At 67.7% G+C, this 22497-nt stretch overlaps 4 protein-coding genes across 5 annotated transcripts; 3 read left to right on the top strand and 1 right to left on the bottom strand.

Moving 5' to 3' along the window:
* Positions 1-198: 198 nt before the first annotated feature.
* Positions 199-3509, top strand: LOC142094300 (lysosomal acid glucosylceramidase-like). 2 transcript variants are annotated; one of them, XM_075176301.1, is made up of 10 exons: positions 199-570; positions 763-954; positions 1030-1176; positions 1299-1432; positions 1515-1687; positions 1789-2026; positions 2199-2423; positions 2536-2699; positions 2860-2985; positions 3120-3509. In XM_075176301.1, exons 1-10 carry the CDS (start codon positions 504-506, stop codon positions 3220-3222), a joined length of 1569 nt encoding a protein of 522 aa, XP_075032402.1. In that variant the 5' UTR covers positions 199-503; the 3' UTR covers positions 3223-3509. The 2 variants fall into 2 exon arrangements, 1 of the variants encoding a protein (XP_075032402.1); XR_012677638.1 differs by having other exon boundaries at positions 433-570; positions 2514-2699.
* Positions 3510-7377: 3868 nt separating this feature from the next.
* Positions 7378-12774, top strand: LOC142094304 (lysosomal acid glucosylceramidase-like). The gene is made up of 10 exons (XM_075176304.1): positions 7378-7627; positions 7840-8031; positions 8114-8260; positions 8396-8529; positions 8873-9045; positions 9150-9384; positions 10238-10462; positions 10540-10703; positions 10788-10913; positions 10998-12774. The coding sequence occupies exons 1-10, from the start codon at positions 7393-7395 to the stop codon at positions 11101-11103; spliced, it is 1737 nt and encodes a 578-aa protein (XP_075032405.1). The 5' UTR covers positions 7378-7392; the 3' UTR covers positions 11104-12774.
* A 1747-nt stretch (positions 12775-14521) lies between these two features.
* On the top strand, positions 14522-17230 carry LOC142094302 (lysosomal acid glucosylceramidase-like). Its single transcript, XM_075176302.1, has 10 exons — positions 14522-14600; positions 14756-14947; positions 15036-15182; positions 15359-15492; positions 15672-15844; positions 15947-16184; positions 16264-16488; positions 16569-16732; positions 16835-16960; positions 17039-17230. Exons 1-10 carry the CDS (start codon positions 14534-14536, stop codon positions 17145-17147), a joined length of 1575 nt encoding a protein of 524 aa, XP_075032403.1. The 5' UTR covers positions 14522-14533; the 3' UTR covers positions 17148-17230.
* A 1786-nt stretch (positions 17231-19016) lies between these two features.
* On the bottom strand, positions 19017-22108 carry MTX1 (metaxin 1). Its single transcript, XM_075176303.1, has 8 exons — positions 22013-22108; positions 21846-21915; positions 21106-21185; positions 20892-20984; positions 20328-20510; positions 20084-20160; positions 19493-19647; positions 19017-19411 (listed from the first exon to the last, which is right to left on the bottom strand). The coding sequence occupies exons 1-8, from the start codon at positions 22091-22093 to the stop codon at positions 19185-19187; spliced, it is 966 nt and encodes a 321-aa protein (XP_075032404.1). The 5' UTR covers positions 22094-22108; the 3' UTR covers positions 19017-19184.
* Between the last annotated feature and the right edge of the window lie 389 nt (positions 22109-22497).

Here is a 22497-nt window from a genome sequence, read left to right as displayed (position 1 = left end):
CGGTCACGGGGGCGGCGGGGGCGGGGCGCGGGCCGCCAGGGTCACACCGGCGGCGGCTCCGGCAGCGCGGGGCGGCCCGGCCGGGTCCGCAGCCGGGGACGGCCGGTACCGGCGCTGGCCGCGGGCGGAGCGGGGACGTGCCCGGTGCCTGGTTGCGCCTCCCGGGGTCCCTGCGGGGCCGGGGGGAGTGAACGGCCCCGCTGCCCGTGCGGGTCCGCGGCCCCGTTACCGTCGCGGGCGTAGGGCCGTTCCCGCGCCCGCTGTCTTGCCCAACCGGGGCCCGGCCCGCCCAGTGCCGGTGCCGCTCCTGCACCGGCGCCCCGGGCGTGGGCGGGACGGGAAGCCCGGGCGCCCTTAAAGGCGAGGCCGGCAGCGGGCCCGGGGCTGCGCGGGAGGCCGGGCAGCCAGGACCGGCTTGGGGTGCCACCGGGACGGGAGGCTTCGACGGTGCCGCTGCTCGCAGGCCCTGCGCCCCGGGACCTGCCGCGGGACGCGGAGGGGCCATGGGGGCCGCCGGTGCCCTGGGCTGGCTGCTGCTGTTGCTGCTGCAGGCCGTGCACCGGGCCGCAGGTGAGCGCGGGGGCGGCGGGGGGCGGCAGCGGGGTGGGGGGGCCGGGGGCAGCGCCGGAGCTGGGGTGCCCGGGGAGGTGGCGGGGTGCAGAGCGCGGGGGCAGAGGCGGGACCCCCGGGTGGGCAGGAGAGCTCTGGCAGGGACGCGTCCCCGAGCCGGCAGCTGCCCCCACCCTGCCCGTGCCCCCCCAGGCGCCCAGCCCTGCAGCCCCAAGTACTTCGGCCGTGACGCCATAGTGTGCGTCTGCAACGCCACGTACTGCGACACGCTGGACCCCGTGGTCCTGCCGGCCCCGGGCACCTACGTCAAGTACGAGAGCAGCAAGGCCGGCAAGCGGCTGGAGCGCAGCGAGGGGAGCTTCCAGCGCAGCCTGTGCGCCCCAGGTACCCGCCGCGGCCGGCAGAGACGGGCCGGACCCTGCCTGTGACCTGCTGTCACACCGGCTTCTCTCCCTGCAGATCTCGTCCTGACAGTGGACACGACGCAGCAGTACCAGAAGGTGAAGGGTTTCGGTGGCTCCATCACCGATGCGGCTGCCCTGAACATCCTTTCCCTGCCGGAAACAGCCCAGGATCACCTGCTGCGCTCGTACTTCTCTGAGGAAGGTGAGAACATCGGGGGAGGGATGGTGACGGGGCTGCAGGCCTCTGTCTGAGCGCTGGCAGGGCTTGGAGACCTCCTGTCCCACTGCCCACCTCTGCCCGTCCCACCCCACTGTGCCTGGCAGGGCTGGAGTACAACCTTGTCCGGCTCCCGATGGCCAGCTGCGACTTCTCCCTCCATGCCTACACCTACGACGACGTTCCCTTCGACTACGAGCTCACCCACTTCAGCTTGCGAGACGAGGACACGAAGCTGAAGGCGAGTGGTGGGAGGGAGCGGGGTGGGATGTGAGGGGGGCGCAGAGGCTCGGCTCAAGTGATCCCTCTGCCCCCTCCTGCAGATCCCCCTCCTGCACCGAGCCTTGGCCATGAGCAAGCGGCCGCTGTCGCTGTTCGCCAGCCCCTGGACCTCCCCAGCCTGGATGAAGACCAGCGAGTCCTTCGTGGGGAAGGGCACGCTGAAGGGGCAGGCAGGGGACAAGTACCACAAGACCTGGGCCAACTACTTTGTACGGTAAGGAGCGCTTGGGGCGAGGGGATGGGGAAGATACCCAGGGCATCCTCAGCGGTGGTGTTGGGGAGGCCCCACGGCTCACCCCTCTCCCCTGCGCCCAGGTTCCTGGACGAATACGCCAAGCACAACCTGACCTTCTGGGCGGTGACGGCGGAGAACGAGCCTTCGGCCGGGCTGATCAACAACTACCCCTTCCAGTGCCTGGGCTTCACGGCCGAGCAGCAGCGGGACTTCATCGCGCAGGACCTGGGCCCCGTGCTGGCCAACAGCTCCCACCGCGATGTCCGGCTCATCATCCTGGACGACAACCGGCTCCACCTCCCGCACTGGGCCAAAGTGGTGAGTGCGGCGTGGGGTCCGCCAGCTTGGCGAGCTGGGGCAGAGCCCCAGTCCCGCTGGCGCAGCACGTTCCTGCGGAGGGCTCGGCCGCTCAGTCCCGCAGCGCGAGGGCTGGGGCGCTGGCTCTCTGCCCCCTGGGACCCGCTGGTGGCCGACCTTTTCTCCCTGCCAGGTCCTGGAGGATGAAGAGGCAGCTCGCTACGTCCACGGTATTGGCATCCACTGGTACCTGGACTTCATTGGTCCCATAAAGGACACAGTGGTGCCCACTCACGAGCTCTTCCCCGACTACTTCATCCTGGCCACGGAGGCGTGCATCGGGGCCCACTTCTGGGAGAGGGACGTGATCCTGGGCTGCTGGGAGCGGGGGAACCAGTACAGCCACAGCATCCTGACGGTAAGGCCCCTGCGTCGCCCCTGCGTAGCGGGCCCCGGAGAGGGCTGCCGGCACGCTCCGTCTCCCCTCGGCACCCCGCTCCTTGAGCAGACGTCTGGCTGTCCTGTTGCAGAACCTGAACCACTTTGTGGCCGGCTGGACCGACTGGAACCTGGCCCTGGACCTGGAGGGGGGCCCCAACTGGGTCAAGAACTATGTGGACAGCCCTGTCATCGTGGACACCAGTGAAGGCATCTTCTACAAGCAGCCCATGTTCTACCACATGGGACACTTCAGGTGGGTCAGGGGTCCCTGACATGCTTCAGCTGCCCAGGGTCCAGCTCCGTAATTGCAGTAGCAACTTGTCAGGAGGGGAGCAGGGCAGGTTTGTTGGGAGAGGAGCTCTTCTGGGGTCTAACTCCCTTCCTGGGGTTGCATCTTGCTCATGCCCGTGCAGTAAGTTCATCCCCGAGGGCTCCCAGCGCGTGGGGCTTGTCGCCTCCAAAGAGTCCAAGAAGACGGACCTGGAGTACACGGCTTTCCTGCGCCCCGACGGTGCCGTGGTGGTGGTGGTTTTGAACCGGTGAGCGAAGCAGCCCAGGCTGCGAACGTGGGACCCCGTCCTGCCGGGCCGTGCGTGTGGTTCGTCCTGCTGGGCCTTGTGCACCGCTGGTGCTCGGGAGCTGCTGCAGGTCTGACCCCGCTGCTCCTCGCCAGGTCCCCGCAGAACATCACCTTTGGGCTGGCTGATACGGTTGGCCTCATCGCAGCCGTGGCTCCAGCCAGCTCCATCCAGACCTACCTGTGGCAGCGGCAGTGACGGGGCTGGGACGCCCATGGCTGGCCAGGGGCTGGACCGAGCTGGGCCAGGAGAGCAGCCCCACGCTGCCCGCCGGCTCGGGCCTGGGAGCGCGGAGGAGGCGGCTCATGGCTGGCTGCGCCGCGACGGAGCCGTGCGCTTGGGCGAGCTGGAGGAGCCAGCCGGGCCAGGGAGCGCCGTGCGCGTGCAGGAGGGCCGGGGGCACCGGTGCCCCTTGGGCTGGAGATCACACAGGCTGTGAACGCTGTTTTCGGCTTCTCCGACATTAAATACTGATGCTGCCTCTATGTCTGCGGCTGGAAGAGAAACGTCCAGGTCCCTCCTCTGCTCCCGGGCGCTGTGGCTGGGTGCCGCCCAGGCACGGAGCCCGCAGCAGTCCCAAAAGCAGCGCAGAGCACCTGGAGCCCCGTGGGGCGGCCGCTCCCCCTGCCCACCCCTGCTGCTCTCCCCCCCCCCCCCGCAACTCACAGCGGGCTTATCCTGCTGGGGAGGTGCTCCAGGCACCAGTCTGCTCCCAGTTGCAAGTATGTGCTGCCTGGCAGGGGGATGAGCCAAACCTGGGCGCTCTCCCGCTGCCTTTGCGGGCAGGTTTAGGAACTGGCAGGCAGCTCGGGATTTACCCTGCACGCAGATGCTCTGGGTCCTGGAGCAGGAGCAGGGGCGAAGCGCGTTGGTGGAAGCCCTGGGCAGGGATTGCGGCCAAGCTGTAGCTTTCCGTGCTTTTCCTGCCAAGCTGGAGCCACTCGCAGCCCAATACTGGGGGTGCGTGGATCACATCTCACCCAGCCCAGGGTGCAGGGTGGTCCCTGAGGTCGGTGCTGGGCACAGAACCAGCTCCAGGAGCATCGCAGCATGGTGGGTTCAGGGTACGAGCCGGCTCTGGATGGGGTCAGGACATCTGCAGGCTTCTCCTGGGGCTTTGCAAGGAGAGAGATGCCGGCCAGGCTGCAGCGGCCCTGCAATGGGGTGTGCTGTCCCCCACGGGGACGAGGGGGAGCAGTTCCCACTGCGACGAGGAGGCTCGGGGTGCACCAGGGGCTCAGCGCCCGCCGTGGAGCTGGGGCAGCTTGAACAAGTGGGCACGGGGCCAGGAGTGGGTGCTGAGTGGGGGCACACCCAGGAAGGAGGGAGGGAGCTCGGAGGGTGTGCGGAGCGGAGGATTAGGGCAGGGAGGTCACGATTGCAGGCAGGGTGAGGAAGGGAGGCCGGGGCTGCTGGGCCGATCCGGGTCAGCCGGGTCGAAGGAGGTGGGATGTGGCCCGGGGATGCCGTCAGGGCTGACAGCAGCAACGCTTGCGTGGGCCGGGCACAGCCCAGCACCGGGCTCCGGCAGCGCCCGGGGCTGTGGGTAAGTGCGTGACAAGGGTCACCCTGGGAAGCTGGCACGTCCTGCACCCGCGGTGCCACCGGGACTGGGGCAGGAGCCCTGGGACCCTGCAACAGCGGGGGGTGGCCGAGTCCTGGGGAGAGCTGGCTCTGCAGAGGGGCACAGGCATCCCACTCCTGCCCGGAGGCTGTTTGTGTTTGTCCACAAGAGGGAAATATTTCTCCAGGATCGCAGCGACAGCGAGCCCCGCTCCCAAGATCCCGCTTCCAGCATCCCTGCCCCCGGGTGCAGGACCGCTCCTCCACCTGCTGCTTTCCCACGTTCTTACTTACCGGCTTCCTTTAACGTTTTACCGGCCCTGGTAATAAAAGCCGATGTCCGGATGCTGAATCATCCCGGGACATGTGCCCTCGTCCCTGTGCTCTGCTGGGCTCTGAAGGACGGACTCGCTCTGGGTTAAATGGAGAGGGGGCGAATCCTCCAACGTCGTTGGGCTTGGCTCATTAATTCTTGTGCAAAGCGTTGGCTCATTTTGGGGTGCACACCAGCTGGTGGCTGCTGGGGCTGGGAGGACGGGACCTCCCAGCCGCTGGCCTGGAACCAGTGATCACCAGCAAGAGCCGGGTCTCCCCATGCTGAGGGCCGAGGTCCAGCTGCCTGGCAGGACCCTGCAATGCTGCACCGAGGTTCTGCGCGCCCGGCTCCCGCTGTGGCACCCATGTTTTCGGAGTCGCGATCCCCGTAAAGGCAGCTCAGCCCCAGCTCCGTGTTCCCAGGGTCCCCATCCCCACTGGCCTGGCTAAGGGACAAAATTCACCCCCCAGGCTCCTCTGCCTGCTATGGGGCAGGTCTCAGAAACCCCGTGTGCTGGGAGCAGCAGCAAGAAGCGGCTTTGACGGGATTTGGTGGGGCTGCCCGGCATCTCCCGTGCCACCCGTTCCGCGCCGAGGCGTTGCCCTTCCCCTGGGTCTCACTTTTCCTGCTCAGCAGGAAGCTCTTATCAGTCGGTGTTGATAGGGATGAGCTCCAGCAGCCTCCGCAGTGTTTTTGCTCTCAGGAGCTGTGGGGGGGTGCAGGGACCCGAGCTGGCTGCAGGGCTGTGGCTGGGCGGGGGGCAGGCAGAGCCGGACCCCAAAACCGGGAGGGAAAGGGCGTAGGGGGCATCTTGGGGGGCCAGCAGTGGGCCAGGAGGCAGCTGATCACCGTGGGGCAGCAGGGGCTGACCTATTAACCCCTCCCCAAAATTGAGGCTTATTAGGCTGGGTGTAGCAGCCGACTGACACGTTAGTCACAGCTGGGGGTGGGAGACCCACCGGGCAGAGGGACAGGGCCAGGAGCTGCCTTCCAGGGCTGCCTGTTTGCCCCGTGAGTTGTAACCGGGGGCTGCCTGGCCTCGTCTGCCCCTTCCCCGGTGGCAGCTGGCCCGGGCGCCCCGTGGCTTGGCCCCACGTGGCAGCGGAGGCGCAGGGCCGTGGCAGGGCAGCGCTGGAGGGTAGGAGGAACTTTGATGAATTGAATTGCCCCACAGCTGCATCTGATATGCCAGAAAAGGAGAAAATTAGTCACGAAGTGCTGCTCCACCCGAAGGGGGAGAGCTAACGGAGCGGTTTAACCCTGTGGAGGGAAACTCCGAGCCCCGGCGTTCGATGCTCTTGGGCAGGCGGAGCAGTGGCTGGGAGATGGCTGCTCTCTGTCCCCCTGGGCCACCCCCGTGGAGAGATGCCGAGAGCATCCCCACAGCGGTGGGTGCGTCCACGGGAGTGGGCACGTTCCGGGCGATGTGATCAGAACCAGGCGGTGTCTGCGTGCCGGGATGAGCCAGCCCAGTTCAGCCCTGGCTCTTTGGACTGGGAGAGCTGCTCTCAGAGGAGCAGGGAGCGCTCCCGGAGCAGTTTGTCACCAAGCATAGAGGAGCAGAACTCTGCTCCTGGCACGACTCGTGTCGGGGCAGTGGGTTCCCCTCCATGGGTCTGACTCGACAGCGCAGCCCTGGCTGCCATTGCCAGGGGCCAGAGCGCCCGGGCAGGAGCTGGGGCACTTGCCAGCTTGCTGCTACTGCTGCTGCCTTCCATGGAGCGTGGTGGCCCGCAAAAGGCTTGGGCAGGGCATGGCAGTGGCCCCAGCTCCTGCGTGGCTGCACCTGACGGGTCCTTTGGCTGCACCGGGCCATGCAGCCAGGTTTGCCATCCTCGCCTGGGGGTCCTGGACCCTTCCCACACTGGGTGCATGGCCACAGCAGGTTTGGGGGGGCGGAATGGGGGAACCGGGGTGATGGACAGGGGTAAATTGCCCGAGGTGCTGTTAGAGCTCATTAGCAGGGCAGCCTACGGTGCCCTTGAGCCTGCCCGTGGGCTCTGCTGTGCTTGCAGGGGTTCATCCTGCCTGACAAAAGAAATCAGCTCTTCCTTCAGGGCATTGCAGTGGGTGCTCAGAGCTGCCCCATGCTGCATCTCCCCAGGCTGGTGGGGCCTTTCACGTAGCCAGAGCCGCCAGCACGATGTCCCCATCTCTCCCCTCTGGGGGCTGATGCCCTTCAACAGCAGTGGGAGGCGAGGGGACGTACGATGGTCCAGGCCCAAGACCAGCGGTAGGTACGGGCCAGGAGGAGAGCGAGGAGGAGCTGTGGGGGTGGGGGAGGGTGTGCTGCGGAGGGAGGTCTCGAAGCGACTCCCCGTAAAGGCGAGGTGGGGAGGCTGGAGCTGCCTGAGGAGGAGGAGGGCTGGCGGCAGCGCAGGTTGGGGAGCAGCCAGGGTGGAGGCGGGTGGGCTGCGGGCTCGTGGGAGGGATGGACCCACCTCACCTTCCTGCAAGGCGAGGGTCTTTGCCGGGGGGGAGGACGGAGCATGCGGCAGGAGCTCCCTGGCAGCGGAAGGAGGAGCGGGGGCAGAGGAGATGGTGCTGATCCAGCCGGGGAGCACAGCACCCTCCTGCGCCTGCCTTGGCTGAGGGTGCCCCTGCTCGCAGGCTCTGCTCCCCGGCACCCACCAGAGCTGGGAGGACGTGGAGGGGCCATGGGGGCTGTTGGCGTCCTGGGCTGGCTGCTGCCGCTGCTGCTGCAGGTGGTGCCTCGGGCTGCAGGTGAGCGCAGGGGCGTCGCGGGGGTGGCAATAGGACAGCGTGGCTTGGGCGCCGGGGTGCCCTGGGACAGGGTCAGAGCCCAGGGGCAGCGCAAGACCTGGGGTGCCCAGGAGGTGACGGGGTGCGGAGCACGGGGGCAGAGGCAGCACCCTGGGGCGGGCAGGATGCATCCCCACGCCAGCAGCTGCCCCCACCCTGCCCGTGCCCCCCAGGCGCCCAGCCCTGCAGCCCCAAGTACTTCGGCCGTGACGCCATAGTGTGCGTCTGCAACGCCACGTACTGCGACACGCTGGACCCCGTGGTCCTGCCGGCCCCGGGCACCTACGTCAAGTACGAGAGCAGCAAGGCTGGCAAGCGGCTGGAGCGCAGCGAGGGGAGCTTCCAGCGCAGCCTGCGCGCCCCAGGTACCCACTGCAGCCGGGCAGGTGGTGGGTGCCAGCGCAGGACCCCCGGGCACCACGAGCTGAGCTGGGGTCTCCCTCGCAGGGCTGCTGCTGACGCTCAACGTCTCCACACTGTACCAGCACGTGAAGGGCTTCGGCGGGTCCCTCTCCGACGCTGCGGCCCTGAACATCCTGGGGCTGTCGCGGCCGGCCCAGGACAACCTGCTGCGCTCCTACTTCTCCGAGAGCGGTGAGCAATGAGGGCACTGGCAGCGTGGGGCGGCTCGTGGGGTCCCTGGAGATGGCTGCGCCTGTCCCTGCTGCAGGGACACCCATCTCCTGCGCGCCTGCTCTGGTGCCGCTTGATGCCTTTCTTGCTCCGCAGGGATTGAGTACAACCTCATCCGGGTCCCCATGGCTTGCAGCGACTTCTCCGTGCGCCCCTACAGCTACGACGACGTCCCCCATGACTATGAGCTGAAGCACTTCAGGCTGGAGGAGGAGGACGTGAAGATGAAGGTGGGAGGCTGAAGCCACTGCCATCGGCACCTCGTCCCCTTTCCCGCTGGAGCTCCTGGTGTGCCGGGACCCCTGTGACCAGGCACTGCTGAGCCCCACACACGGTGGCAGGGTGCGTGGGGACAGCCCGTGGGAGCTGGCACCTCCTCTGGGGCATGTCCTGGCGCATCCCAGCTGGCACTGGCAGGGTGCGGAGCCGGGGCGCTGTGCCATGGGGTGGTGCTTGCAGGCTGCCGTTCCCCACAGAGGTCCCTTGAGTCCTCCTCTTCCTCCCGTGCTGGGCCGTGTGGTTGCGAGGGGGCTGCAGCTGGAGCTGAGCCGGTCCCTCTGCCCCCTCCTGCAGATCCCCCTCCTGCACCGAGCCTCAGCCATGAGCAAGCGGCCGCTGTCGCTGTACGCCAGCCCCTGGACCTCCCCAGCCTGGATGAAGAGTAACGGGGACGTCCGCGGGAAGGGCACGCTGAAGGGGCAGGCGGGAGACAAGTACCACAAGACCTGGGCCAACTACTTCATCAAGTACCGTCCCTCGGGGCCGGGATGCTCGAGGACCACAGGGGGCTGGGGCGGGCAGAGGGTGGGCAGGCGTGGCTGACGCTGCCCCCCCTCCTTCCCTGCGCCAGGTTCCTGGATGAATACGCCAAACACAACGTGACCTTCTGGGCGGTGACGGCGCAGAACGAGCCCCTCGCAGCGCTTTTAACGCCTCCCCAGTTCCCCACCATTGCCTTCACCGCCGCGCAGCAGCGGGACTTTGTTGTCCGCGACCTGGGCCCCGCGCTGGCCCGCAGCCCCCACCGCACCCAGCTCATCATCCTGGACGACCAGCGCATCCATCTCCCGCACTGGGCCAAAGTGGTGAAGAGCAAAGCCCGCCGCCCTGCCCGGTTCCTCCTTCTCCCTCCACTCCATGTCCCACCCAAGCCTTGGGTTTTAGCTCAAAATGAAGCCAGCAGCCGCTCCCAGCCCTAGACAGAGCAGGAGGCAAACCGGGTCTGCCGGAGAGGGAGCCAGAGCTGGCTAATTCGGTAGCCGGAGCCGGCTAATTTGGTAGCAATCGCCTCCACATGTGCCTGGCTGAAGCAGGGACAGGAGGTGGCATCCGTGTCCCGGATTCCCGCAGCACGGCACGCAGAGGCGCGGGAGGTGCCAGCACCTTCTCCAGGCAGAGTTTTGGCTGATTGGGCTTACCCTTCGCAACGCTCGAGAGCTGTTTGTGGGAATGACCTTAAACTAAAAGGAAAGAAAATAAAACGTGTTCCTGCCCCTGCCTCGAGCGCGGCTGGAGCTGCAGGGGAGGGCGCAGCACGTCCCTCTCTCGCCTCAAACCGGTAGCACCCGGGGATCAGGCAGGGCCGTGGTGCAAGACCCCCCCGGGGGTGGATGCGCAGGGAGGACCAGGCAGCAGTGGGAGCCACGCGGGGGGTGAGGAGCCCACCGAGGGGCACGTCTGCCCCACACACCCATTGCTCTGTATCCAGTGGGGTGCTGGAGCCATGTCGGGGTGCTGCTCGTGGCTTGCTGCTTGGGGTGTAGGTGCTGAAGGGAGGGGGCTGCAGGGGCGGGTGCCCGTGGTGCCTGCAGGAGGGGACAAGAGGGGAGGCAGTTGGCCCTAGGAGACCCCGCTGGCGTGTGGGGTCCATGTGTCCTCCCCATGGGGCTCAGGGCGCTGGTGGCCCTGGTGCGAGACATCTCCTCTGCTCCCCCCCAGGTCCTGGGCAATGCCACCGCTGCCCACTATGTTGCCGGCATGGGGGTTCACTGGTACCTGGACAGCATCGTCCCGGCCAGCTGCAGCCTGGAGGCCACCCACAAGCTCTTCCCTGACCATTTTCTCCTCTACACGGAGGCCTGCAGCGGCTTCCTCACCCTTCGGTTCTCCGTGTCCCTGGGCTGCTGGGAGCGAGGGGACCACTACAGCCACAGCATCCTGACGGTACGGCCCCCCGGCACTGCCCGCCCGGGGCTGGGGGCCCGGCTCAGCCCCGCTCAGCCCCTTCCCCACCCACCCAGGTCCTGAACCACTTTGTGGCCGGCTGGACCGACTGGAACCTGGCCCTGGACCTGGAGGGGGGCCCCAACTGGGTCAAGAACTACGTGGACAGCCCCGTCATCGTGGACAGCAGCAAGGACGTCTTCTACAAGCAGCCCATGTTCTACCACCTGGGGCACTTCAGGTGGGTCAGGGTCCGGGGGGGGTCAGGTGCTGCCGCCAGCCCGAGACCGGAGGCAGGATCCGTCTCCTGCTCCTCTCCCCGCAGCAAGTTCATCCCTGAGGGCTCCCGGCGCGTGGGCCTGCACAGCAGCCGCCGATGCCTCATCTGTCAGCTGGAGCACGTGGCCGTCCTGCGCCCCGACGGGGCCCTCGTCCTGGTGGTCCTCAACAGGTCAGCAGGGCAGTCCGGGCCGGGGGACGCGGGGGGTTCTTGGCCCCAGCCGTGCTGAGCTGCTCAGCCCCTCTTGCCCCCCAGGTTTGGCTGGGACGTGCCGTTCGGGATCCAGGACCCTGCTGTTGGTTTCATCGAGACCGTGGCTCCAGCCAACTCCATCCAGACCTACCTGTGGCGGCAGCAGTGATGGCCAGGGCAGTGCTGGGGACGGCGCCGAGTGGCTGGGGGGCTCCGGGGGTCAGCTCTTCCCCCACCCTTTCCAGCATCCTTCAATGGTGGAAGCGGTCGGTGACCCACTGCTGGGGGTGCGGGAGGGACCAGGGGTCCTGCCCCCGCGTGTGCTCCCGGTGCTGGGGTCTCGCCAGGGCTGCTGGTGCTTCCCAGCCTCCCCCCTCCCTCCCCGGCACCCCCCAGCCCCCTGAAAGCTCCTGCTGCGCCGTTTTCTGGACCACGCTTCCACACGTGGCTCCCTTGAAACCTTCGCGTGTGTCTCGGGCGCCAAGTAAAGCCGTGACGCGCTCCCTCCGGTATGTGCCGTCCCTGTCAGTGTTTCCTCTACGCTCTCGGAAATTGCTCGGTTTTCCTCGGAGAGGCGGCGAGGGGTACCCCGGAGGGCTCCGTCCCCGTGGCCGGCGTGTGGCTGCCTTGTTTATCGCTGCAGCTGGAGCCTCAGCCGCTCGCCAGCTCTTGATTCGTTTCATATGTGCCGTTGGTTTTCCCCAGCCTACTCTTTTTTTTTTTTTTTTTTTTTTTTTTAAAAAATCAAAATGTCCTGTTGCACCAGGGCAGACGCCGTAGAAAAAGCCGAATAAATTATATCAGTGTCCCCATCCACCAAATCTCGCAGACAAATTAGGTTGATGCCATCTCTTCCAGAGCTTACGCTGTTGGCCGCATCCAGCCACCCTCCGCTGGTGTGGCCTCCGGACAGACTCCCCTCTATTCTGGCCGTGGCCGACATGGAGCTGGCAGCCCGCAATTACCTGGCCATCCTGTTTGCTCTCTTTAAATACCGGTTACAGTATTTGCTTGCTCCAGCCTTTGGGAACGTTACCAGCATCTTTGAAGTCCTGGAATGAGAAAGCCAGAGCGCTCCTTGGCAAACTCCCCTTGTGTGTGAGCTGCAGAGCTGCTGATGTTGGGGGAAAAAGAAGAAAAAAGAGGTTTAACAGCTGTTTTCTTGGAGCGCGGCATGAAGGTGGCACCGGGCTCCGTCTCAGCCCTGTTCACAGAGCACATCTGCCCGTCCTGCGCTTTTATCGACGTTCCTGGGTAGCGCTGGCCCAAACGGCAGCTGGGCTGCCTGCGCTTCTCGAGGTACATCAAAGCTCTGCCATGCAGGGAAGGCGCAGACGGAGCCCCGCACCCCCAGATGTTCAGCAGCGCTCAGGGACGCGTGTGCAGGGAAAAGCTTCGGCACAGCCCCTCCGAGCGGGCTCCTGCTCCCTGGCCATCTGGAAACGCATCTGCCGCAGGGCCGGTATCTTCCCTCCACGCCAAAAAGCTGGGGGGGAGACTGAGGGATGCAACATCCCCGGTGGCGGGTGTGAGGGGCCGGGGTGAGGCTGGAGGAATCGTCCCCGTCGTCCCCACTGGGGGGTCCTTGCTCCGGCCGCAGCGGGAGGAGCGGTCCCCGGTTGAGGGGCCGCGGTCCCCGGGGCGAGGGGCTGCCTCCCTGGCCACCCACATGAGTGGCATCAGGGGGACCCCGGGGCCAGGCTGGGCAGATGCCGCCTCTCCCGTGATTCTGCCCCCCCTCTTGTTTCTCCTGATGGGCAGGTGCCTGCAATTAGGAAGGATCCCAAATTAGAAGGTGCGTAGCCCAGACTTGTTCTGCAGATGATAAACTGCTGCAGCCTGCTCCACCCAGCCTGGCTGCGGGCGTGGGGCTCAGGCGTGGGGGAGCACGGTCCCACGGCAGGGGTGAGCGGGGCTCCGGCGGGCAGCACCTACAGCCCCCCGCTGCGCCCATTGCCTTCTCGGCCGGGCGGCGAGGAGCGCGGTGCAATCGTCCCTGCCGTGGCTGGCTGCTCGCGGGGTTGCCCGCAGCCCTGGCAGCGCCTCTGCCCACGCCAGGAAAGTTGCTGGTGCAGCCACAAGCGGGGCACAGGTCGTGGCTGCGGCACTGGCTGCAGACAGCTCTCGCAAGCGCCCGCGGCAAAGGCGAACCGCTGCCAGGTGGGACTCGAGGCCGAGCAGCCGCACGACCCCGGCAGGGACGCCTGGGTGGGCACGGCCGGTCGTACCCCTGCCCGAGGGTGTCCTGGGGAGCCAAGGCTGCTTTTGTGGGGCTCTTTGCAAGGGGAGCTGGGGCTACGCGGAGGTGGCTGCAGGGGGGGTGATGGAAACACCTGGGGGGCTGGTGCGCATCCCGCCCCCACCCTGGCTTCCCTCTGGCCACTGGGCCAGGTTTCAGGAGAGCTTTGCAAATGCCGCGGTGAGTATTGGAAGCTCTCATTGCAACGAGGTTGCAAAATCATCCCCGGGCTCCTCTTCAAATGCACTGAGTCCCATGAGTCTCTCCCAGACTCACCTTTCCTGCTCCGCCAGACGCCGTCACCTCCTACCACGCGCAGCCAGAAAGCAGGTCCTGCCGCCCCGCTGCCCCGCGCCCAGCAGAGACGCGGCAAGAGGGTTTTTTGGCAGCAGGTGAGTACCTTGGGTCCAGAGCTGCTTCATCAGCCGGTGGGGACGGGGATGGCCCCGGACAGCAGGATCACGCTGAGGCAATGCCCATGGCGCTGGGCATCGCCCTTGGGCAGGGAGCGGGAGACGATGCGTGTGGGACAGCCCGCCTGGCCCTGGTCCCCATCCCGCATCGTCTCAGGGAGCAGCGAGCTGGCGCCGTCCCACCTTCGCCTCCCCCTGCCCGGGGGCAGCAGCCTGGCACCGGGGTCCCGAGGCACGGAGGCGGCTCCTCTCGTGCCCTCATTGAGAAGCTCCTTGCCCAGCGTCACGGGAGGGACAGAGCAGGGTGGGAGCACCCGAAGAGAGCAGGGAAATGCGGGACCCCTCTGCGCCCGGGGCTCGAGCCCCAAACTGCTCTGGCTGGGCAAGCCCCGGCTGCCACGCTCCTGGGGTTGGGAGCGTGGAGCTGTTTGCTCCCGGCCGCGGCTCACGAGGCACTGGGGACGCGTGGAGCGGCACGGCACGGCATGGCATGGCACGGCACGGCACGGCACAGCCATGGGACAAGCAAGGAGGGAGTGGGAGGGAGACGATGGGAGTGAACTGTGCTCCCGGGTACAGCCGGCGTGGGCGGCTGGGAATGCCAGGCCAGTGGGCGCGGGGGCGGCACACGCCCGGGGGGCTGCAGCCCCGGCTGGGATGCGGCTGGACCTGTCCATGGGCACCGGTGGGGCAGGAGGGAAGGCAAGCGCTGGGCTGGGGCTGTGGGGAGCAGGCAGGGTGGCGGGGGCTCAGCCCTGGCAGGGGGTGCTGGTGCTCCCCGAGGCTCCCGGAGAGGGGGATGCTGGGGCTGTCCCTGCCCTGGGTCTCTGTCCCCATGTGGGGCTGGGACAGGGCAAGAGGAGCTGGTTGCTGACATCTGCTGCCCCACTCCCAGCCCTGGTGTTTGCCGTCAGCGTCCACCCGAGCCGCGCTGCAGCGGAGGTGCCATGGGGCCTGGGTGCGCCGGCGTCCTGGGCTGGCTCCTGCTGGTGCAGGCAGCGTCGCGGGCAGCAGGTAAGTGCCGGCACCATGTCGCCAGGCAGAGGGCTGCGGAGGTCCGCGGTTTGGGGCGGCAAAACCGTGGGTTCGGTGCCCGTGGTGGGTTGAAGGGGTGAGCTGGGCTCCTGCTGCAGCCTTCTGTGCCTGCCCAGTCTCTCCTCCTGCCACAGGCGGCCGTCCCTGCGATGCCAAGTACTTCGGTCACGGCTCGCTGGTGTGCGCCTGCAGCGCCACGTACTGCGACACGCTGGACCCCGTGGTCCTGCCGGCCCCGGGCACCTACATCAAGTACGAGAGCAGCAAGGCCGGCAAGCGGCTGGAGCGCAGCGAGGGGAGCTTCCAGCGCAACGCCAAGACCCCAGGTACCCACCGCGGCCGGACGCCTGCCTGGGCACCAGGGAACAGAATCCATCCCTGCGCAGCGGCTGCAACGATGTTTGCCCCCCGCAGATTTCCATCTCACCCTGGACACGGCACAGCGGTACCAGAAGGTGAAGGGCTTTGGTGGCTCTGTCACAGACTCAGCTGCCATCAACATCCAGTCACTGTCCAAGGATGCCCAGAACCACCTGCTCCGCTCCTATTTCTCCGAGGAAGGTGAGCCTGGAGCAGGCCGATGCTGCTGGGTGGTGGGGCCGGTCTGTCCGGCCTCCCCTGCTCGGGGTCTGGCTGCTGAGACTCGTGCCGAGGGGCTGGAAAGCTGTTGGAAGCCAGGGGGCTGCACCCCCCGGATACACCCCAGTGACGCCCATCACCGCCCGCCTTGTCCCCAGGCATCGAGTACAACCTCGTGCGCGTCCCCATGGCCAGCACCGACTTCTCCGTCCGCCTCTACACCTACGCTGACGCGGAGGACGACTTTGAGCTGAAGCACTTCAACCTGACGGAGGAGGACACGCGGATGAAGGTGAGTCCCGCAGGGTGAGCCCGAGGCGCCGGGGCTGCAGCCTGGGTGGGACGGGATGGGACGGGATGGGACGGGCTGGGGAAGGGGAGCACCTTCCTGCTGATGGGGAGGGAGAGCTGCCTGCGGTGCCGGCGCTGGGGCAGACCCGGAGAGCTCGCTGCCATCCTGGTTCTCCCCAGATCCCCATCCTCCGGGCAGCCCAGGCAATGGCCAAGCGGCCGCTGTCGCTGTACGCCAGCCCCTGGACCTCCCCGGTCTGGATGAAGACAAACGGCGCGATGACGGGGAGGGGGACGCTGAAGGGCAGCCCCGGGGACAAGTACCACCAGGCCTGGGCCAAGTATTTCATCCGGTGAGGGACCGCGGGAGCGCAGTGGGCGCCGGGGTCGCCGTGCCCGGGGCTGGGGCCGGGGCTGCCGCGGTGGGGCCATTCACCATCTGCCCCCGCGCCCAGGTTCCTGGACGAATACGCCAAGCACAACCTGACCTTCTGGGCAGTGACGGCGGGGAACGAGCCCACGGCCGGCCAGATCGTCTTCTACCCCTTCCAGTGCCTGGGCTTCTCCCCCGAGCACCAGCGGGACTTCATCGCACGGGATCTGGGCCCCGCGCTGGCCAACAGCTCCCACCGCGATGTCCAGCTCATCATCCTGGACGACCAGAGGGTGATGCTGCCCTACTGGGCTCAGGTGGTGAGTCCCCACGGCGGCTCTCCTGGCCCCACAGCGGCTCTACCAGCCCTGGGCGCTGGTGACTCCTTTCTCCTGCCAGGTTCTCAGAGACCCTGTGGCCGCCAGCTACATCAGCGGCATCGGCATCCACTGGTACCTGGACTTCCTGGCACCCATTGACCTCACGCTCTCCATCACCCATCACCTCTTCCCGGACTATTTCCTTCTCTCCACGGAAGCCTCCACCGGCTCCTACTTCTGGGAGCCCAGGGTGGTGCTGGGCGGCTGGGACCGCGGGAGCAAGTACAGCCACAGCATCCTGACGGTAGGGCTCGGCGGGGGCCACCGACGCGCCGGCCACCCCCTGCGCCCGCCCGCGGCTCAGCGCCATCACCTGCCCCGCAGAACCTCAACAACTACGTGACGGGTTGGACCGACTGGAACCTGGCCCTGGACCTGAAGGGGGGTCCCAACTGGAGTAAGAACTACGTGGACAGCCCCGTCATCGTAGACAGCAGCAAGGACGTCTTCTACAAGCAGCCCATGTTCTACCACCTGGGGCACTTCAGGTGGGTTGGGGCCGGGGGTGGCTGGCAAGGGGCTGCCGGCTTCTGCTGCCAGCTCCAGCCGCCATCCTGGGCACCACACTCAGGCCCTGCTTGTCCCTGCAGCAAGTTCATCCCCGAGGGCTCGCAGCGCGTGGGGCTGGCTGTCTCCAAGAAGTGCCACCGGTGTGACCTAGAGCACTCGGCTTTCCTGCGTCCCGACGGCGCCGTCGTCCTGGTGGTCCTGAACCGGTGAGTGGCTCAGCCCTGCACCCTGGCTCAAAGCCCGGCTGCCCCCTCTGACCCGCATCCCCTCTTGCATCCCCACAGCTCCCCCGTGGATGTGTCCTTCGGGATCTCCGACCCACAGGTCGGCTTCATTGAGGCCACGGCTCCCAGTCACTCCATCCAGACGTTCCTGTGGAAGCAGCCAGCCTAGCGTGGCCGCGGCTGGCGGAGGAGGGAGGTGCCGGCACCGGGAGCGCGGTGCTGGTGGAGGGCTTGGGGACGGACCCCTGCGTGGGGCTGGGGTTGCGGCACGGCCCCTGCAGCCCCGCGACATCCCAGGGGACCTGTTTGACCCGAGGGCTGCAACGCCTGCTCTTTTCTAGATGTTTTCATAAAATAAACAGGTTTTCTACAACCTCGCCTGCGCCCCCTCTGCTCTCCCTTGCTGCCTGCTCAGTGGGCAGGACCGTGCCCGCAGCCAGAGGAGGAGGCAGGTTTGGGGGGGCTGGTGGTACCTGCTGAGCCCCATGGGGTCCTATCCTGCCTCTGCTTGGGTTCCTGGGGGGACCCTACTGGGGCCCGGGTCCGTGCTGCAGGGAGGCAGGGTGCTGTCACCCCGAGGGGCGGCACCTCCCTCCCCTCTGCCCACTGCAGCAACCCCCGGGCAGGGATCAGAAGCTGGCAGGGACCTGGGCAGCAGCCCAGGACCCGCAGCTGGGATTAAGCGCAGGGCCCCGACGTCAGCAGCCCCGGCTTCTCCTCCCGGCTGGAGCAGGCGGCCGCGTGCTGTGGTTTTTCCTGCCGGAGCAGCCATCAGCCCCCCCGGCTAATGGGAACCGGGAGCATCGGGCACATACTTCCCGAGTGACGTTATGGGGGAGTGGGCACGGGGGGGCTGCACTGAGTCATCCCCCTCCCAGTGGGGCCCCTCGAACTGGGCCAGAGTGGGGGAGGCTCCGCAGCCGGCCCCAGCACAGCACCGTGGCTCCGCTCCCGGCACAGCGCGGGGGCCCGCTGGCCATGACACCCGTGGGGTGGGGGGCACATGGGGCGCGTGTCCGGGGATGCCGGGCACAGCCAGCCCCCGAGGACGCCCGCAGCAGCGGTGTCAGGATGCCGGTGGCAGCGGCAGCCGACGGCCGAACAAGCAAGGGCTGTGTGCCGCCCGGCAGCCGGCGCGCAGGCCAGCCTGGCCAGACGCCGCTTTTCCATTTGCGCGCTCATAAACCGGCAGCAGCCAGAGGAAACCGCGGCAGCGCAGCCAGCCCCGGGGTTGAGCCCCACGCGGGGACACCCCGGCGCTGCTGGGGCACACGGTGCCTGGGCGGCCGCCCCCAGCCCCGGGGCCCCGCTCTGCAGCCCACGCGTCCTTGGCCGCCGCTCGCGGAGCCACGCTTACCGCGCGACGTGCTTTTGGCAGTGCCAGTTGCGAGGAACTCCCCATTGCTGGCCGGCGCAGGGGAATGCAAACAGAGCTGTCAGCGCCGGAGGGATTCCTACTGCAGTCGCGGTTGCTCGCTGCCCTGTTGGCACCGCTGCGGGGAGCTGGGCTCCGGGTGTCCCTCCAGCAGCGGGGAGCGCTTGTGCCCTCCCGGGCTGGGGACATGTCCTGCCAAGGAGCCCGGGCCTCCCTTGCCGTTGGTTTCTGCTGCGGCAGGCAGCTGGCTGGGGACCGTCCTGCGGCTCTCAGGGAAGCCGGGCCGGCAGCAGCGTGGTGGGGTGGGGGACCTGCCCCGCAGAACCTGCTGCCTGCTCTGCCTGGCAGCCGGAGGGCAGGGATGCTGCAGGGTGGGGGAGATGGAGGGCTCAGCCCCACAGCTGCTGGAGAAAGGATGGGGGATGCTGCTGAGATGCTTTTAGGAACCTAAAAACCCACAGGTTTCCCCTTCACCCCGTCCCCAGAGAGCCCCGAGGCTGGGGACGAGGGGCAGAGCTGCAGGAAGGATGCGGGGTGCGGTACCAGGGCAGAGCAGGGCAGGCAACGGGGCAGCACATCGGTGCCCACTGCAGCGCTCCAGCCTGTGCAACTGGGGAAACTGGGAAGGGCCCTGAGCTTGCTGGGAGGATGAGAAGGCGCAGGCAGAGAGAGGGAGGTTTATTGGCGTGGCAGGCGCGCTCCCCGTGGAGAGGGCTGCGATTCCTGGCGGGACACAGAGCGGAGCACCCGCAGGGAGCAATGCTGCCAGGCTCCCGGTGTAAAAACAGTCAGTTCCACGGACCGGAGAAGGAACAGTCGAGCAGCTCTTCCTCACTCCTCCTCCTCTTCTTCCTCTTCCTCCAGGGTGATGGGCTGGTGGCCAGCCGGCCCCGCACCGCCGCGCTGGATGGAGACGATGCCGCTCAGGAAGGCGTAGCCCAGCATGGCCGCCAGCCCCACCAGCACCGACAGCAGCTGGTTGCGCCGTTTGTGGGGGTCCTCCTCCGCCTCGCCGCCGTCGGGACCCGCAGCCCGTGGGGCGCTGGCTGGGGGCTCACCTGGGGGGCACAGAGCAGCGGTGTGGAGGGGGGACGGGTCACCCTGAGCCAGCTGGGCGAGGCGGGGGGGACGCATCTCACCTCCATCCCAGGGGAAGTAGAGGCTGAGGATGGAGGTGCAGTAGTTGCACAGGTTCTGCAGGGACTTCAGGTGCTGCTGCAGCTTCCCGTTGGGCAGCTTCGCCTTCAGGAGCGGCGCCAGACGGCTGAAGACGAAGGCGTCGAGGGAGGCTGGCCTGGGGCACAGAGACCTGCGACTGGGTCACGGTCCCTCCCGCCATCCCCACCCAAAGCCACCCAGATGCGTTGGCCACCCCCAGCCCCCTGCGCCCCAGAGGATGGCAAGCGGCTCCTCCTCCTCGGGAGGGCTCTCTGCTTCCAGCCCCCGAGGTGAGGACGGGGGGGAGCAGGATCCCATCCCAGAGCAGCTCTGCTGGCTCCAACAAGAGACGGGGAAAGAGATGCCGGGGCTGGCGGCAGCTCCTGCAGCCTTAATTCCTGCCGCCCGCATCGCTCCGCGCTGCCATGGACAGCCCTGTCCCCTGTGAGCCTGTCCAACCCCCAGAGCGACGTGCATGGGCTGCGGCTTCCCCGCAGACCATGGGGTCTCGATCCTGCCTGGGTGCAGGGGGTTCTCAGGCCCCAGAGCACCTTCCCCCTACGGCCACCTACGAGTCTCCGAAGAAAAACTTCTGGGAGCCGAGGCGCTGGGACAGGAGTGTCAGGCATTCCCGAGCATCCCGGTAGAGCTGGAGAAGGAGGAGAGAGGGTTGTCACCCATGTGGCAGACCGCCACGGTGCTAAGGGGAGCTGGAAGGGCGTGCTCAGCCCTTTTTAAGATTAAGATTTTTGGCCTCGCATGGGTCCCTCTGGGCAACCTCCGAGGACCTGCCGTGCCCAGACCATGTCCTCTCACCTCCTTCTCCAGCTTCTCCTCATCCTCCATGTAGCCGTCTCCCCACATAAGCTGCAGCCGCTCCAGGTGCTGCTTGTGCATGCAGTTGGGCAGGAAGAAGTTCAGGGGGAAGGGAATGGTTTCCGCGTACCACTTCCGCGTGTGCTCCACGTAGTTCTTTGCATCCACCCAGAACGTGTGGATCTGCAGCGGAGAACAATCCGTGCCCAGGGCATGGCGGGGCTGGAGCCAGCGCAGCCTTTTGCCGTGGCGGGCGCCATGGAGCCCGTGCCCGGCGCTGCTCACACAGGTGCCGCGTGTCCGGCATAGGACTGGCTGCCCCGGAGACCGCAAGGGGCTGGGGAGCATCAGGGTCAAGGCCAGACCCCAGCCCCGGCTGCACAACCCACCGCTGCCACACAAGACCCCCAGTACCCCGATCCCTGCTACCGATGCTCCAGGCCCCCAGGATTTTGCTGCCTGCCACGTTCTCTGGCAGCTGGGTGCACCCCTGAGCCCAGGGAGCAGATCCAGACCACCCTCCCCATGTCCCCCTCCCCGAGATGTTTCCATAGGGAGGCTCACCAGCACCGGCAGCAGTTTCTCTTCCAGCAGGGACACGAAGGCCAGCGTGTCCGCCCCTTGCGTGGCTGAGAGGTCGTAGTCGGCGTTGTACTTCTGCAGAGCAAATGCAACGGGCGTGATCCGGCGGGGAAGCAGCAAATCCTGCCTCTTGGGCCACCCCCCTCCTTCCCAGGGGGGCTCCGGTGGGCTGGGGGTGCCCCTCGCCCCCCCCTACCTGTTTCCTGAGGTGAGTTATGATCTGCTGCATTTTGGAGATGGTGCCCTCGTCCCGCGTCTTCAGCGCAGGCAGGCGCCCTGAGGGCAGGGAGAGGGGTGGCTGCAGGCAGCGGTGCCCGGGGTGCGGGGGGGGGCTGCATCGGGGTGAAGGGCCCCCATGCTCGGGTGAGGGGGCACGAGGTAGAGAGAGAGGTGCATGTGGTGGGGTGGGGGGCGCGTAAAGTGGGGCAGGGGGGCACAGTGACGCGAGGGGTGTGGGTGAGAGGATGAAAGCTGTGTGTGATGGGACACGGGGAGCGTGCTGGGACAAGGGCGACGCAATGGGGTGAGGGGAGCGTGCAATGGAGCAGGGGATGCGATGGAATGAGGGGCTGCAATGGGGTGAGAGGGGCACGATGGGGTGAGAGGGGCAGGGGGTGCAATGGGGCGGGAGGGATGTGATGGGGTCAAGGAGGGTGCAGTGGTGTGGGGGGGCAACAGGACAAGGAGGGTGCAATGGAGTGGAGGGGTGCGATGGGGTAAGGGGGGCGTGCAATGGGGCAGGGGGGTGCGATGGGGCAGCGGGGTGCGATGGGGTGAAGGGGGTGTGCAATGGGGCAGGGGGGTGCAATGGGGCGGGGGGCACCGGGCGGTGCCGCTGCGGAGGGTTGGGTGGTCCCGGCTGCCGCGCGGTACCGGTGCCGGTGGTCCCGGCTGCCGGGCGGTGCCGGTGCCGGTAGCCCCGGCGGGGGCCCTTACCGGAGGGGCTCCTCCAGGGACTGGTGACCCGGTGCACCTTCAGCGGCGCGCCGGTGAACCGCGCGTAGGTCTGCAAGAGAGGAGAGCGGCGGCGGGAGCGGAGGTTCGCCCGGGCGGGACGCCCCGGCCCCGGCCCCGCCGCCGCCCCCGGCCCCGCCGCCGCTCACCAGCACGGCCAGGCAGTCGGGGTCCACCGAGGGCAGCCCCCAGCCCCCGGTCCAGCAGAACAGCTCCATGGGCGCCGCCATCTTCCCGCCCGACCCGGAACCACACGGGCCGGCTCCGCCCGCCCCCACCGCGGGGCGGCCCCGCAGCACCGGCCCGGGGCTGCTCCGTGCCCCGGCGCGGCGGAGCGCAGCGGAGCGGAGCCCCCGGGACGGGGGTGGCTCCGCTTGCCGGCTCCCTGGGGCCGGGACCCACGCTCCGTCCCGCACCGCATCATCACCCCGCACCGCATCATCACCCCGCACCGCACCATCCCGCACCGCACCATCCCGCACCGCACCATCCCGCCCGGCCACGCACGTTTCCATGGAAAGCAAACAGGGGCGGGAGCCCGCTGGCAGCGGAGGGAGGGAAAACTCCCCGTGTGCGGCTCAGGAGCCGCCCCCCCGCCCCGCTCCCCCCGTTACCCGGAGCCGCTGGCGTGCGC

This window comes from Calonectris borealis, chromosome 29 (genome assembly GCF_964195595.1).
Source record: "Calonectris borealis chromosome 29, bCalBor7.hap1.2, whole genome shotgun sequence".
In the NCBI taxonomy this organism is placed as follows: Eukaryota; Metazoa; Chordata; class Aves; order Procellariiformes; family Procellariidae; genus Calonectris; species Calonectris borealis.
This window is presented reverse-complemented; position numbering and strand designations above follow the sequence as displayed.